We start from the raw sequence: 16,366 nt of genomic DNA, 5'->3' as shown, positions 1-16,366 counted from the left end.
AGAGAAGTTTTACTTAGATTTTTGAGAGATGTATTTTGCAGTTGCTAGTGATCGCCTACTTTATACCATCAACATTCAGTGAAAACAAAACCCCTTGTTTCCAGGGTTTTGATCACTATAACTCTTTTTAATTTACGGCTTTTAAAAATACCATATATGTATATATAATTTTTAGTTTTGAAAATGTACGTATCTCATATATGTCGGGGTTAAAAATGTTTAATCAATATCTTTGAATGTTATCCTTTATAATAGTCCTTGTAAAATTTTCAAATTGATATATACCGTAATTTGGTATGAAAACCTTAAGCTAATAATTAATGAAAACTGGCAAATGTAATTTCATTATATGAACTTAGGTGGTGTTTTGGTTTTTTTGATAGAGATAAAATATGCTTCTAGTATCATTTAACTTGGCTGCTATCAAAGGATATATTATGTTTTGATATTATAATATCTATGACAAATTTGTGCTTTATGCTTTTTCATATGTACAACCTCAATTATGGAGAAAACTCATTATGGAAAACTCGAACATTTTGCTCATGTCAACCTTTGAACCAAGACACCTCGTCGAACATCGTATGGTGATTGATGGTCGACTCGTCTTGAGACTTTATAATGGTTCGAAATCTTGTTGAGAAATATTGATCTACATCGACTGGAAAGATGTATACGGCTGTCATTACAAATGAAAAAAGAAAACCATCTACGTACTACTTGAACATACAAGGGATTAATCACGGGAAGAGCTCGATTAGTTTCTGCTAGACAAGAAATAAAGAACATAACGAATACAGGCAATGTACTTTCCCATTTGTACACGGTTGCTCATTATATTTTTTTATTGATGAGGTTTTACCCACATACTTTTTTTTTGTACACGGTTGACCAATATTACCGACTATCACAGGTAAACCGGTCAACTTTGGGTCAACCATGTACAAAAAAAAAATATGTGGGTAAACCTCATCAATAAAAAGTATGATGGGCTGTACAAATGAAAAAGTACGTTGTCTTTTTCGTGATTAATCAAAAAAAAAATGAGTAGTGATGTATGGCTAAAAAAAATATCTTATGGATGATCCCGCATACTTAATACATGTGAATCTTTCTTACTAAAAAAATGACTAACAACCAAATATTTCATACGAAACCCAAAATACAAAAATTTTAAACATTTTGACGTTGTGGATGTTGGATATCATTGCAACCCAATAATAATGAATGTTTGTGCCTGACCTCAAAACTTGTTTTTCTTTGTAACGAGGTCTTAAGACCCGTGCGTTGTACACTCGGGATGAATTATATTATTTTCATTTTTAGCGTGTGGTTTAAAAATGATCTATATTAGAACGATGTTGAGTTGTGTGTAAGAGTATAATTATAATATGGACATAATTATGAAGATAGAATGTAAGGAAACAATTGACAATATAATATATAGTTGTGTTGATTAAAAAGTACATGTTTAGGAACGTTGATTAAAATTAGATTAATCACGAGAAGACCAACGTACTTTCACATTTGTACACGGTTGCCCATTATACTTTTTTATTGATAAGGTTTACCCACATACTTTTTTTTTGTACACGGTTGACCCAAAGTTGACCGGTTTACCTGTAATAGTCGGTAATATTGATCAACCGTGTACAAAAAAAAATATGTGGATAAACCTCATCAATAAAAAGTATAATGGGCAACCGTGTACAAATGAGAAAATACGTTGGTCTTCCCGTGATTAATCCCAACATACAACCAAGTGAACTTGAACATAACTTGCACAAACTTGAATATACCTATAGTATAAGCCTACTTGAACTTGAAAACCCAACTCCTTGTTGAACTTACACATAGACGAACTTAAACAAATGACCACTTAAATTGAAAACACAACCACTGGAGCTGGACACAACCAACATAAAACTTATAATCTGACTGCTTGTACTTAGACCGCAAATATTTGAAACTTGGAAACGCCACTGTAATCAATACATGAAATCATCCTTGTTATCATCACATTAGATATCATTTGGACAACCTTAGGCTAATTTTCTCGAATTTTTCCTACCTTCTTTGGTAACAAAGTTATAAAAGATCAGGGAGAAAATGCCTAAACAGATATTGTACATATATATTTTCTAAAACGAGGGTATAGTACTACATATGCAAACAAGTCAAAACTTTAGCATTGAAAAAGAGTTGTCAAAGTATAGGGTATGTTTGACAAGGAGCTTTTAAGAGCTTTAAGTTTTAGCTTTTAGGAAAAAGCTCATATGCAATAAAAATCCTTGTTTGGTTAAAAAGCTTCAAGCTGTAAAATTGGGTGAAAAAGCTTGTTTTTGAAACGCTAGGATGACTAGCGTTAGAATGGAGCTGCAAGCTTTTGCTCTAAAAAATTACTTTGATATCCTTGTGAGGGCATGTGGCATGTCTGCTTCCGTTCTCTCTCGCTGCCTCAAAAACTCAAAAGTAAATTCGATAAACAACTACTTTATTATTAATGTAAAGGTAATTGATGTAAAAAGATATAGTGTATTTATTTTAAAGGTTAAATGATATACGTTGTAGATAAATTTCATTAAGATTATTATAGGTAATATTTAAATTAGTGAAAAAGGGAGAAATAGTTTGGACAAATAGGGTTGAAAAATATTTTAGGGATATTTTGGTTAGATGTAGTATGTGAGTTGAGAATGTGTTGTAAATTAAGGATAAGTTAGGTATTTTAAGGTAGAAAGTTAAATGAAGAAGGGGTATGTATAGTTTGTTTATAAAAGAGTATAGATATATATACATATTTAACCAAGAAGGAAATTATATATGTGTTTAGTATATTAATCTATGTCCAATTTTGTCATTTTACACATTTTAGTAAAAGTTACAGCTACTCTGCCAAACACTTAAAAATATTTACCAGCTACAGCTTCCAGCTTTCAGTTACAGCTATCAGCTTTCAGCTACCAGCCATCAGCTAGTTTTGCCAAACATACCCATAATCTCTAAATAGATGCAAAGTCGTCATTTGGGGTCCAAATATAAGAGTATTGCAGCAATGTGTTTAACACTGGCATCTTTTTTTTACCACTGATTATGCAGGGGTAAACTGGAATGGATAATAACCGTAACGACGAGCACGGACTGGTGCAGATGCAGGTAAAGGAACCTTCGTATCACTTATAGACAGAAATTCGTCGGCTTCCTGGGCTCCAATATTCTTAAATGCACTTATAAGGGTCTTTATGTAAGAAACTACATCATTCTTGAAATTGGCTGAATTTGAGCGGTCGTCAACCTTATCAACAACACTTGTCACGCCTCCTTTCACAAAACAGCCAACTCGTACATCTTCCGTGTAAGCCTTACACGCTGACAAAATATCACGTACATGGTTGCGAAAATGCCCAACCACCAAATACTCAAAGTCCTGCATCAAAAAAGAAAACATTAAGAATGGCAGATATAAGGAAAGAATTAAAAAAAAACTCAATCTTGTGGGCATAGGATGGAGAATTTCAACCCATTTACTTGTAAACACAAAAAAATATATTTATATTTTTATTTATATTTTTTAAACACAAAAAAAATATATTAATAAAAAAAAGGGGTCAAATGGGTCTAACTGGTCAAAAATATCATAAAACATATATTTAATTCATTAAACACTTAGGCAATCATTTTACTGAAAAGTTTTTCACGTCAACTGAACCTAACCAGATGGTTCTGACCAGACCAAGAAACTACTCATCCTGATCCGTTGACCAACTTTCCCATTTATGACAACACTTCTAACTCTTACCTTGGGTGGTCTGTTCATGGTATACACCATTGTTTTTAGTGACAAAATAAGAGTATTCTCATTGTATTCCATTGAACGATTTTCTCCACGCGGAGAGCCTCTCAAATATTCATGTCCAGGTTCATTGAAGTAGGGCTCTGAATTCAAAATTAAACCTTGTATAGAGACCAGAACCTGGAGCATAGTCGAATAACCAGGGCGCCACTTCTCCTGCGGACCACCAGCCCACGTGTTTAAAAGGCTCAAGCAAACTTTTCCACAGCCATACAGATTTGGATTTATACGCAGGCCACTAGAGCGATAATTCACAAGCTGATAAGATAATTAAAAACACACAAACATCAAGTTAACGGGATATGCAGTAATACCACTAGGATAGCATAAATAAGACAACTCACAGGCGGGGTGTTTGGATAGTTTCTTGGAAAACACACATCAAAAACAAAAAGACCATCATGATATGGAGTGCCCTCTGCTCCGATAATTACAGCTCTTAATAGATCCATTCTGGATTCATAAGCCCTCACAAATATTGTATCTGTATCAAAAATAGAACATCAAAAATTACATATGTGTGTATATATATATAGGGGTTAGCATAGCTGCAGTCGACTGCAGCCATTTTGGCTGCAGCAAGGTGAAAATCAGAAAAGGGGGGGGGGGGGGGGGGGGGGGGGGGTTATATACATAATTTAAAAAGATTAAGATGTAATTTTTTGTTAAGAACTACACCTGCAGTTAGCTGCATAAATCATTTTCCCATATATATATATATATATATAGAGAGAGAGAGAGAGAGAAGTATATTAGGGAATTTTAGTATATTATTGAACACATTAATCTGTGAGATGTACCAGGCAAGTCTTTCTTAAGAATCCTCCACTCTTCCTGTATCTTTTTAGTCCAATTTTTTGTTGGCTGAAACACGTGACATGTATATATATATACATGTATATATATATAGGGGACAATCAAATAAGAACAGTTTTAAAATATATATATATTAAAAATAATGAAAGAGAACGTAAAAGAATGAATTACAGCAACATATTTATGAAGGCGCAAAACTTGCCTGCATCATTGCTTGATTCATAGATGCAAAAGTATGATCCGGAAAGTCCACAACAATATCAAAATTCTTGAAACTTTCATACATTTTCTTAACCTCATCATTATCAAGCCTTGCCATGCTAGATGAGCTTCCAATTAAACTTGAAATTGAACTTTCAAGGTTCGGGTTTGCGTTCGGGTTTAGATTCAGGCCATCTCCAGTATCAAAGTCTGGTATTGTATCGTACTCAGGATACATGCCCCCATGTTCAGGAAACATAGCACTTAGGGAGCCCTCATTCAGCTCCATATGGTTCTTCATTATTGAATTTTGCCATTCAGAAACTTTTGGATCTGATGCTGGAGGATGATAACTTGAGGAGAAACTTAATCTGCCATTACCAGCTTGAGTATTCGGATTATAATAAAAACCGCTGCCCGATCCTGTATAATGAGAGGGTATATTATCTGCAATATAACTTTGAACATCGCTTGGTGGCTTTACATCAAAAAAGCTGGACTTCTTCCAAACAGCTGAGTTTTTTTCACTTGATTGATGCCAGATAGATGACGGCAATGGATTAACCCCGTGTAGTTGACTTTGACTTGCTGCAAATGGTGTTTGTGAAGTTCCCTTATGAGCTTGAGCATAAGGATTGTTATATAAATTGGTACCGAACCCTGTATAGTTAGAGGCTAGGTTGTGTGCTGGAACATGTGTAAGATTGCTTTGTGATTTTACATCAAAAAAGGTAGACCTCCTTCGAACAGTTAGTTTCTTTTTATTTGAAAAGTTGAACGTTGATTCATCCCCATTCGGTTGACTTTTACTTGCTGCAAACAGGGCATGTTTAGTAACCAAGGGCTCAACAGGGGTCGTCTTCTTCATTTGGACAAAGTCTGGTAACCATGGAATGGGAGCTTCAATACCAGTAGGAAGATCTATGTTATCAAAATGGGCTTGCAGAGCCCACAGGTCCTCATCAACATAATCAGCTATATCAAAAGAGTTATTTGATCCTAAGGTACCGGGCTTCATTGGAACCTCCTACAGATTTGCAGTTAAAGTACACATATTGATCACCAGAAAACATAATAAGAAACATGAATCAAGAAAAAAACCTAAACCTTCCCATTCTAATTTACCTTTTTTTCAGACTTGACAGTAATATTTGGATCATATCGTGATCCACTACTAGGATCTCCTGTATAATTAGGAGACCAGGTAGATGTAGACAATTGGTCAACCCCGTTCTGTTGACATTTACTCCCATTATTATTTACCTTCTTTTCAGACTTGACAGTGATCTTTGGATCATATTGCCATCCACTAGTAGGACCTCCTGTATAATTAGGAGACCGGGTAGATGTAGACAATTGGTCAATTCCGTTCTGTTGATGTACAGGGGTCTTCTTTTTCATTTGGACTATATCTGGTAACAACGGAAAAGGAGCTTCAACTCCAGCGGGGAGATCTATGTTATCAAAATGTGCTTGCAAAGCCCAAAAGTCATCATCAGAAACATAACCATCCAAATCAAAAAGCTCATTTGATTCTGGGGTTAGACTCTCCTCAGAAAGATCTGGCTCCACAAGTATCCCCTATAATGGAGAAGAATCAAGGTTAAGTATACACATTAAACTATAAATCAACAGAAAACAAGATAGAAAAACATAATCAAGATACAAACATGTACCTTCCCCTTGTCAATTGTCTCAATCTCCTTTGCAGAGTCAACTGTGGCCTCTAAATTAGAATGTAGTGCACTCCTAGGACTCAATGACATGTCCGTCGAACCCTAGGAATACAGAAGATACATAACTATAACTAGGCTCAACAGCAACACAAGTTAAGTATTGTGGTAAACTTTAGATTATGGAATGGAATTGAAATAAATTTGTACCTTCATCTTTTTGGTAGACGCAATCTTATCTTCAACGAGGTCCTCGTCCATGTCAACATTAATCATTTCCTCAAAGTCAGCCTGATAAGATTGTGTAACGGGGATTAATGAGTTGCGAGAATATACAACACAAGTGCAACAGAATTAACTGGTCAATTAGTATGTTTCTAAATTATGAGAGCAATTCCATACTTGCAGCAACACTGCACCTTAACTGAGAAAACACAAAAACCACTATCAATTTAATTCTGATGTCACTTTATTTCTTTTGAAGCATCCAATTAGTTGCAATTATTCAATCAAAATATTCACAAAGCAGGGTGAAACAACAACTTACAGCCATTTTACCTCAGTCAGTTGTGTATACTAAAAACGAAACCCAGAGAGCTTATACAGCAGTGAAATTAAATTTGATACTAACATGTCAATAAATGAATAGAGAAAAGGTAACTAAAGAATCCAAAAAATTTATAGCAATATCCCAGCTTTCCGATTCTCCAACTACCACTTATTTACGAAACTTTACAAATTTTCTCAAGTCCAAAGAGCTTCATTAATTCAACTCTATGCAGACAAGCATTTTGTTTATGTTAAAGATGTAAACTCACTTAGTTACTTATAATTGCTCATAATTTTGTAGCGGCATTCTTAACAACACATATGTATTCTGACAATACAGAGCATGCTTAAAACTAAAAAAGAAAATTAATTTAACGCGATAAAAGTTAACAACATCCCTAAGGAGAGTCATTAAAAGTTAAAATTTTCATTACCATTATGAAATTGTTAATTCTAAGTTAAAATCCATCATCCAATCATTTTCGGCTTTGCTAGTGATAATCATCATACATAATTATCAAAAACCCATAATTTAATTAGTAAACCAAAAATATACAAAATCAAGAAACTTTATACCTCCTTCGATATCGATATCTGATCACTGGATTCGGGTTCACTCTTGATCACATCAAGCTCCCAACTTGATGAACTATTACTCTCCAAAAACAATCTTTTCCTGTAAATTTCAAAAAAAAAAACACACACATACACATTCAATCAATACATATATACATACATAAATATCAATATAACGCAATGTAAATAATAAATAAATGTATAAAAAACAAATCTTTACTTTGAATTGTGGGTGTATGTTGAAAATGTAGATGAATCCATATATATCAAAACCCTAATTTTACGTGGGTTCTTTTTATTAAAAAAATAATTTTTTCTTTGACAAAAGGAAAACCTTATTGTGTAAGCGATTGATTTATAAGGGGAAAAAATTAATTAATTTAGATATATATAGGTATGTATGTAATGTAATTATGCGAGTGCAATCTTATGGTAATTATGGTGGGAAGTGTTGCGTGTGAGGATAATTTATGGCCATTGGATTGGCTTTTCTGAAGGAATGAGACACGTGGACGGTTCTGATGAGGAAACGAATGGGCCGATAATGTTTTGCGTGTGTGCCACGTTGGATAGCAGTTTATATGATTTCTAAGTCGACAGTCAATGCAATTACTCGTAATATTTTATTTTTAGATAAGTATAAGTATAACACAACAAGGAGTTATTTAAGAGTGTAATCTCGTTGTAATTTAACTTTTGGTTAAAGAATGAGGAAATGAGAATTTTGGATTCTAAAATGTAGGTTTGGTTCTAAGGTGAAAATGTAGGTGCAAACAAGTTAATTATTAGAATAACTCATTAGTTTTAGACGTATGATTTTTTATATAAGGATTTATTGCTATTGATATATAAAACATACAAACAAATACAAATTTGTCACTAATGAATATACAAATAATTCTTAAAATGAATACTTAACCTCGATTTCAACTTCAACTGTTGCTAAAATAATACTCGACTTTGATCAGTACTTCAGTTGTCTATACAAAAGCACTCGACTCTTATCAAGTCTCCAATTGTTGGTATGAAGTGAATATTCGAAGTCGATCAATATATAAAATAATACAAATAATTTGTGATCATGTGAAAATAAGGTAAGATAATTTACTTTTATACTAGCCCTAAAAGTGAACATATCTATCCGGTGATAATACATTAACCAGATAATACAATGGGAAAATGATTCCTGCTGTTTGACCACATGGATCTTTGAATGCAGCAAAGAACAAATATAAGGGCTAGACGGACATGTCATGGGAGTAACTTTGAAGGACATATCTTCACTTTGTCAAGCGCACACAATACGTCTTCCACATTTTGCCTGGAGATACATAAATTTTTCGAAAATGCATATGTAATCATTTATCAAACCTCGGTCTAAAGTTTAAACCACATCAGAAACCTTGGACTTAAAATGATCAAGGAGAATAACGCACAAAACAAGCAACAAATTATCTCTCAATAAAGAGGCCAAATGAAATTTGTTAACATTAGAAAAGAGTTGGTCAATAGATTCTTAGTAACCCCTCCCCCTATATACATATATAATAGCATAACATAAAATAGATTAATCATATGGGGTCTCCCAAGATGAAATTCCCATCAAAGAAAGATAAAGATCATATTGCAATCTACCAAAATCCAGTAACATTGCCATTTTTTTTACCAATGCTGATTGAAAGCAGATACAGGACTCATAAACTGGAATGGAGTATGACCAAGAGAAAGAGTGGGGTTCGGTGCAGATGCAGGTAAAGAACTTTGCTTTTTGCTTATAGACAGGAATTCCTCTGCTTCATTGGCTCCGATATCCTTAAATGCAGCTATAAGGTTCTTTATGTATAACACCACACTGTTCTTAAAATCTGTTGAACAACTATTGTCACCCTCATCAACGTCTTGTACACCTCCTCTCACAAGACACCCAACTTGCACCCCTTCCGTATAAGCTTTACACGCCATCAAAATATCACGTGCACGAGCCCGGAAATGCCCAACCACCAAATCCTCAAAGTTCTGCATCAAGAAAAACATTATGAACCACCATAAGGAAACTCAAAACCTTGTTGGCAAAATACAAAGCAATCAATGCCGGACTTTGGACTATGCTTTCTCTAACAAGTCAAATGAGTAAAAATAAGACCATAACTAGTAAAACAAAACTGTTCATCATTGAAACAATATATGTTAACATTATAAACCTAGTAGGTTTTCCCTGTTCAGGTTACCCGGAGATGGTGAGGTTTTCTTTTACTAAGATGTACTGTCTAAACGGTGTATCCTCGAAGCACTCCCTTGGTCGCCCCCAAGATGCGTACCTAACGAAGTTTCAAACCTGGGACCTCTTCTAAGAAAACAGGGAACCTAACCACTAGGCCACCTTACAGGTGGTTTATATATAATCATAAGAAAATAACTTTTGGAGAGAGTTTCACGTCAACTAAACCCTAGACGTTTCAACTATTAACAAGAATTATCTATTTCGACTATACCCAACCTGTAAATCTTACCTTCGGTGGTTGCCTCATTGTATACACCATGGTCTTGAGCGATTTGATAAGGGTTTCCTCATTGTATTTGACAGAAGCGTTTTCCCCTCGTACAGAGCCATTCGAATGCGCAAACCCAGGCTCATTGAAGTACGGTTTTGTGTTCAAAATCAAACCCTGTATAGAGACCAGAACCTGGAGCATAGTCGAAGTGCCAGGGAGCCACTTCTCCTTCGGACCACCAGTCCACGTGTTTAAAAGGCTCAAGCAAACTTTTCCACAGCCATACAGATTTGGATTTATACGCAGACCACCAGAGCGATAATACACAAGCTGATAAAATAATCAAACACGCACACACAAAGTTAATGGGATATGCATTGATAATACCAAGTGAACAAAACTAAAAAAGATGACTCACTGGAGGGATATTTGGATAGCTGCTTGGAAAACACACATCAAAAAAGAAAAGACCATCATGATATGGAGTCCCCTCTGCCCCAACAATTACAGCTCTTAAAATATCCATTCTCGATTCATAAACCCTCACAAATATTGTGTCTATAACAAAAAATAGAACACCAAAATTAGCATATATATCAGTACTTATAGTATATTATTAAATATGTCACTTAGTGAGACGCACCAGGCAAGTCTTTCTCAAGAATCCTCCACTCTTCCTGTATCTTTTTAGCCCAATTTTTTGGTGGCTGAAACATGTGATTGTATGTATATTAAGGATAATGAACCATCAAGTTGATACCAAAAAATAAATAGATAATTATATAAATAAAATGAAGTAATTATTTAATAAATAATGGAAGAAAGCATAAAAGGATGATAGATAGAAACATGTTAATATAAAACCATTGAGATGCTATCTTGCCTGCTTCACTCCTGGCTTCTGTATTGCATAAGCATGATCTGAATAGTCCACGACAGTATCAAACTTCTTGAAACTTTCATATCTTTTCAGAGCATCATCTTTATCAAGTGTTGCCATGCTAGACGAACTTCCCACTAAGCTTGAACTTGTTGCATTTGGTTTTGAGGTTGAGATTGGGGTTGGGACATTTCCAGTATTTTGGCCAGCTAGCATATTGTCAATAGATATACCCCCAGATTCAGGAAACATAGCATCTGAAAAGGCATCATTCAGTCCCAGATGGTTCTTCATCACTGAATTATGCCATTTAGAAATTTCTGTATCTAGACCTAGAGGATAAACTGTGGAGAAACTTGAAGCACCGTTACCAACTCGAGGATAATATCTGCTACCAACACCTGTATAACTATAGGGGTTGTTTTGGGCTTGAACTACATTAAAATTGTTTGGTGTCATTGAATTCAAATAAGTGGACCTTCCAAGACCGCCTGGATTCTGTTCACTTGAAGGAAACCAGGTAGATGTGGACGATGGGTTCACGGCAGTATGTTGACTTTGACTTGCTGCCAACTGTGCATGAAAAGTTTCCAAGGCATTTACCGGTATCTTCTTTTTCATTTGAAGTAGATCTGGCAAGGAGGGAACAGAAGCTTCAATCCCAGTAGGGAAATTAATGTCATCAAAATGGGCTTGCAGCGCCGAATAATCATCATCAAAAATGTAATCATCTAAATCAAAAAAGTTATTTGATCCTGGGGTAAAACTCTTAGAAGAATGTCCATGCTCCACTGGAACTCCCTAAAACATATAATAAATGAAAGGTAACTATACATGTTAATCACCAGAAAACACGATAATAAACTTAACCAGGAAAACTTATACCTTCCCATTCTTACTTAACTTGACCTTTTTTGCAGAGTTGGTCAGGGTCTTTTTGTTAGACCCAGTCATCCTTTCAATGAAAACTACATCATTGCGATCTTCATCCATGTCAACATCAATTATTTCAAGATAAGCAACCTGAGAAAAACAATTGACAAAATAAGGACTCAGTGAGTTGAAAATAAACACAACCACATATAATACAGAATTAGTCACTTAGTTTTCTGTCCTTAATGTTCTTTCAGGCACCTAGCTTACAATTTTGCCTTTGTAAGAAATCTTCACTTAATATTGTAACGCAAGATAGTTGTGTATTCTAAGATCAAAACCCAAAAACTTTAAGAGCAATAATCCGCCTAGGAGATTACAACGTGAGGCCAATAAACTAAAGGAAAAGGAAGGTTATCAAATTATTATCAACAAAATGAACACCAAACCACAGATAATCATTTAATCACACCATTTTAAATCACATATATTTCTCATTCATAATACTTGAACTTAAACCATCTAACCACATTTCACGAAACCCACCAATTAGCCTCCTTACAACACCACAACCTTTCCATTGTCAAACATGACTACCATTTCCCTGTGCAGTGTTACCGATTCCCTCACACAGACGCACACAAAGACCCGATATCGTCCAGCTCTATTCAGACAAGCATTTTGTGTGTCTTATATAACATAAAATGATTAAAATCGCTTGTGAATACTTATAGCTATCTAAACAAACACATACTTTATTCCAACAAACACTAATCCAATGTATCAAATGCAAACCAAATAACCAATATATATAGGCTTAACATATATGTAGCAAAATCATAACACAAAAACACTAACTTACATCGATTGAATTCTATTTCTATTTCAAAAAAGTCTCACATTTTTTATAATTAAAATTACATATATACATATATATATATATATATATATATATTCACTTTTCCCTATAGATATATATATATATATACCTGCTTCCCTTTCGCTTTCCGTTTCGATATCGAATTCGCAGAGGGAGGAGCAATCTCAATCACATCGGGTTCCATATTACCACCACCGCTACTACTACTCCCCGGGAACACTCTTTTCCTAACAATCAAAACACACACATATATATATATAATTATTTACATATACAACTATACATATAGAATTGTACATAAAACTATTATAATATTTTACTTTGAAATTTGAGGGATATATCTTGCGATTGCCGAAGAATCCATCTCTATGAGACAAAAAGCCCTAATTTTTAAATACTGATTAGATTAATTCAAATTGAAAATCACAATTTTTGTGTTGATATCTCGTCTTCCATTAGACGATAAATATTGATTTTTAGGGTTTTGATTCTGAAAAGAATTTTGAGTGATAGGTTGTGTAATAAATTTATGTAAACACTGCTAGTGCGTGCCTACGATAGTTACGGTGGGAGAGGGTTGTATACGATTGACTAGTTGGATGATTTAAGATCGTTGGATTGGGGTTTTAGTTTAGGTGGTATACGTGGACGGTTAAGATGAGACGGTTGCATGGTTGCCACGTAGGACAATCTGATGTGGTGTTTTGCAGGGCCTAATTTGGCATGAATGAATGAAGTCATGGACAAGTGAGTTGTGTTCAATCTCGATACGTACATTCGTTTACTACATCAATCAATCAATAAAAACAATAAAACATAGATTTTGACCATGCTTTTAATGGAAGTTGGAAAAGTAAGAGTAAAATTAGACTAGAATTTGCTGTTAAAAAAAATTGTGTTTAGGAATGCTAGTCTTCAAATTTTAAAACGATGTCATTTTTATAGGTATAACATTTGCTATTAACTTACAGTAATATATACTTTTTTAAAAAAATAAAAAACCACATAATAAATTAAGAACATGAATTTTATTTTATTTTTTACAGAAGGTCAAGAATAGATACTTAGGAAATAGACTATACAATGAATCAGTCCAAGTTTAGGAGTTGTTATTGATATGGGGAGAAAAAAAACCTATAAACTGATAACTTTAGAAAGTCAAACTTAAAACATATGTGAAAAATAATAAACATGAATCTTTTAAGTTTTCCCCTTAAGAGAAAATTTTTGTTTGGTTAAATTAACTCCACTAAATAGTACTATAATTCATATTACTTCGCTTAGACAAGTAGTTCTTCTCTTGCCACTTTATGTAACCTGCTTGTTATATTGAAGAGCTATAGTTTAAAAACAAAATTAAACTAAACATATTTATAAAAGAAAAATATATTTTTTAAGACAAACAAACTACTCATTCTTTACCATTATAGTTATCGTTTCCAATTTATTAAATTAGAAATGTTGGATGATGATTCACTGGATAAAACCTTATAGGCCCATCACTTGTCTTGGACTAAAGTCTAACCCACCTTAACTTGTACTTTCTAGACTCTGGAGTTTTTTTTTTTACTAAAATTAAATTAGATGATAGCTCATTAGTCAATCAAGTGGTATCTTATTCACAGATTTAATCAATTAAAAATTCCACCAACTTTTTCTTAGGAAGGGAAAAAATGGTATTATTAATTTAGTTTACAATAGGTATATATGTCGCCACCAATTGTTAAAAAAACAAAGGAAAAAAAAAATAATAAAATAAATTCTTTATACAACCATACAAAATAATCAATCATTAATATAAGAACTAGTGGGCTTATGCCCCGCCTGATAAAGCCCTTCCTTATAGGGTGTCTCAGGGTGCGTCCGACTCCTGACCGGTGGAGGACACTATAAGCACGGTCGGCGTCTGAACATTTCTTTCAAATTTGAACGCGCATTAAGAGGAGGAAGAAAGGCCCGATTTTGGCTTAAAATTAAATATATATATAATATATATATATATATATATATATATAATATATATGGATGGATGTTATTTTGAGAACAACTAAAAAAAAGAACGCGAGAACCAATCTCAGCCCTCCATTCATCAAGATCAGAAGGGCATGTTGTCATTATTAAAAAGTTTTCAGCACTCTCTGTCTCTCTCCTCTTATTAAATCAAAAAATATCTAAATCATAAAAAACTTTTATCTCACAAACCGTACATCGTTAGACGGAAAAAAAAACATGGGTAGTCTTGAAATTTCGTCATCTTTCATTAGAGATGCGATTCGATATACTTTTGGCGACTTTTTAAATTTCTTTTTTTTTTCCATCACGTTCATCTTACACATGTGTAAATACAACCTACACATGTGTATGAAAGACCTGGAACTGGTGGTTGTATAACCTGCCCATGGGTAGTACAACCTACACATGGTAAGTTACTTATAAAGTTCAAAAATGATGAGGACGCATTGTAAAACCCTAAATACTAACCCTAAAGCTTAATTTCTAATCCGAGGGGGGGCTACTTTCTAAAAATCTAGGAAAATCTAAACCCTAAAAACCTAAAGCGGATGAGGGTTCCCACTCTAGGGTTTAGGGTTTAAAGCCCGAGTGTTAGCCTATCGGCTAACCCTCGACCTTCAAGGCTAACACTCGGGCTTTAAACCTTAAACCCTAGAGCGGGTACACGGTACGTTTTAGCGTTTAGGGTTTGAAGTTGTAGGGTTAGCCGTTATGCTAACCCTACAACTTCAAACCCTAAAGCTTAATTGCTAATATGAGGGGGAAGCTACATTCTAAAAACCTTGGAAAATCTAAACCCTAAATGCTAAACCCTAAAAACCTAAAAAGGATGAGGGTTCCCACTACAGGGTTTAGGGTTTGAAGCCAGAGGGTTAGCCGGCTAACCCTCGACCTTCAAACCCTAAACCCTAGAGCGGGATGTATTAGGGGTAAGTACAACTTGCCCATGGGTAAGTACAACTTACATATGTGTAAGATGAACGTGATAAAAAAAAACTAAATTTAAAAAGTCATCAAAAGTATATCGAATCGCATTTCTAATGAAAGAGAACGAAATTATAAGACTACCCACGCTTTTCTTTTCGTCTAACGATTTACGGTTTGTAAGATAAAAGTTTTTTAGTGAATTAGATAGAATTCTAATAAAATAAGAGAGAGAAAAAAAGAAGATGACGAAAATACCCTCTAGTGTTGAGAGGGGTTTTTTATTTTTAATTTTGTCCATCCATTTTCTTTGATCCAAGGGTATAGAGGAGTTTTGGGTTCTTTTTTTTAGAAGTTCTCAAATAACCCTCCTCATATATATATATATATATATATATATATATATAAAGACTTTTTACACCCAAATTCACAAAACAACAGCCACATCGATTTTTTTTTAATTTTTTAAAAAAATTTTCATATCCCTATATATAAACAACTTAACATAACCATTTCAAATCACAAACTTATTTCTTTCAACTCATTTTCATGTTCCACAAACCATTTTGTAAAGAGGTTGGTCGATGATGTTTTTAAGGTCGGTCACACGTTGGGTGACCAATGCATTTGGGCCGA

General features: G+C 34.1%; 1 protein-coding gene across 1 annotated transcript; it reads right to left on the bottom strand.

The window, feature by feature from the left end:
- Window positions 1-2,800: 2,800 nt before the first annotated feature.
- On the bottom strand, window positions 2,801-13,299 carry LOC122597536. Its single transcript, XM_043770120.1, has 18 exons — window positions 13,114-13,299; window positions 12,903-13,020; window positions 11,926-12,063; window positions 11,044-11,841; window positions 10,804-10,867; window positions 10,579-10,718; window positions 10,179-10,490; window positions 9,335-9,684; window positions 7,889-8,029; window positions 7,669-7,768; window positions 6,754-6,834; window positions 6,547-6,648; window positions 5,996-6,451; window positions 4,872-5,897; window positions 4,654-4,717; window positions 4,198-4,337; window positions 3,800-4,111; window positions 2,801-3,427 (listed from the first exon to the last, which is right to left on the bottom strand). The coding sequence occupies exons 1-18, from the start codon at window positions 13,155-13,157 to the stop codon at window positions 3,092-3,094; spliced, it is 4,722 nt and encodes a 1,573-aa protein (XP_043626055.1). The 5' UTR covers window positions 13,158-13,299; the 3' UTR covers window positions 2,801-3,091.
- Window positions 13,300-16,366: the final 3,067 nt, after the last annotated feature.

Source organism: Erigeron canadensis, chromosome 4 (genome assembly GCF_010389155.1).
Source record: "Erigeron canadensis isolate Cc75 chromosome 4, C_canadensis_v1, whole genome shotgun sequence".
Classification (NCBI taxonomy): Eukaryota; Viridiplantae; Streptophyta; class Magnoliopsida; order Asterales; family Asteraceae; genus Erigeron; species Erigeron canadensis.
The sequence above is the reverse complement of the archived record's forward strand: the minus strand, read 5'-3'. Positions and strand labels throughout refer to the sequence as shown.

What these genes read in the sequence shown, in the direction of transcription:
- LOC122597536 (XM_043770120.1), bottom strand. Translation starts at nt 13,157, where the DNA reads ATGGATTCTTCGGCAATCGCAAGATATATCCCTCAAATTTCAAA. An exon ending in AGATATCGATATCGAAGGAG is followed by an intron (nt 6,835 to 7,668) that starts GTATAAAGTTTC and finishes CAATCTTATCAG; the next exon opens with GCTGACTTTGAGGAAATGAT. An exon ending in TCTTAAGAAAGACTTGCCTG is followed by an intron (nt 4,338 to 4,653) that starts GTACATCTCACA and finishes TTTTTGATACAG; the next exon opens with ATACAATATTTGTGAGGGCT.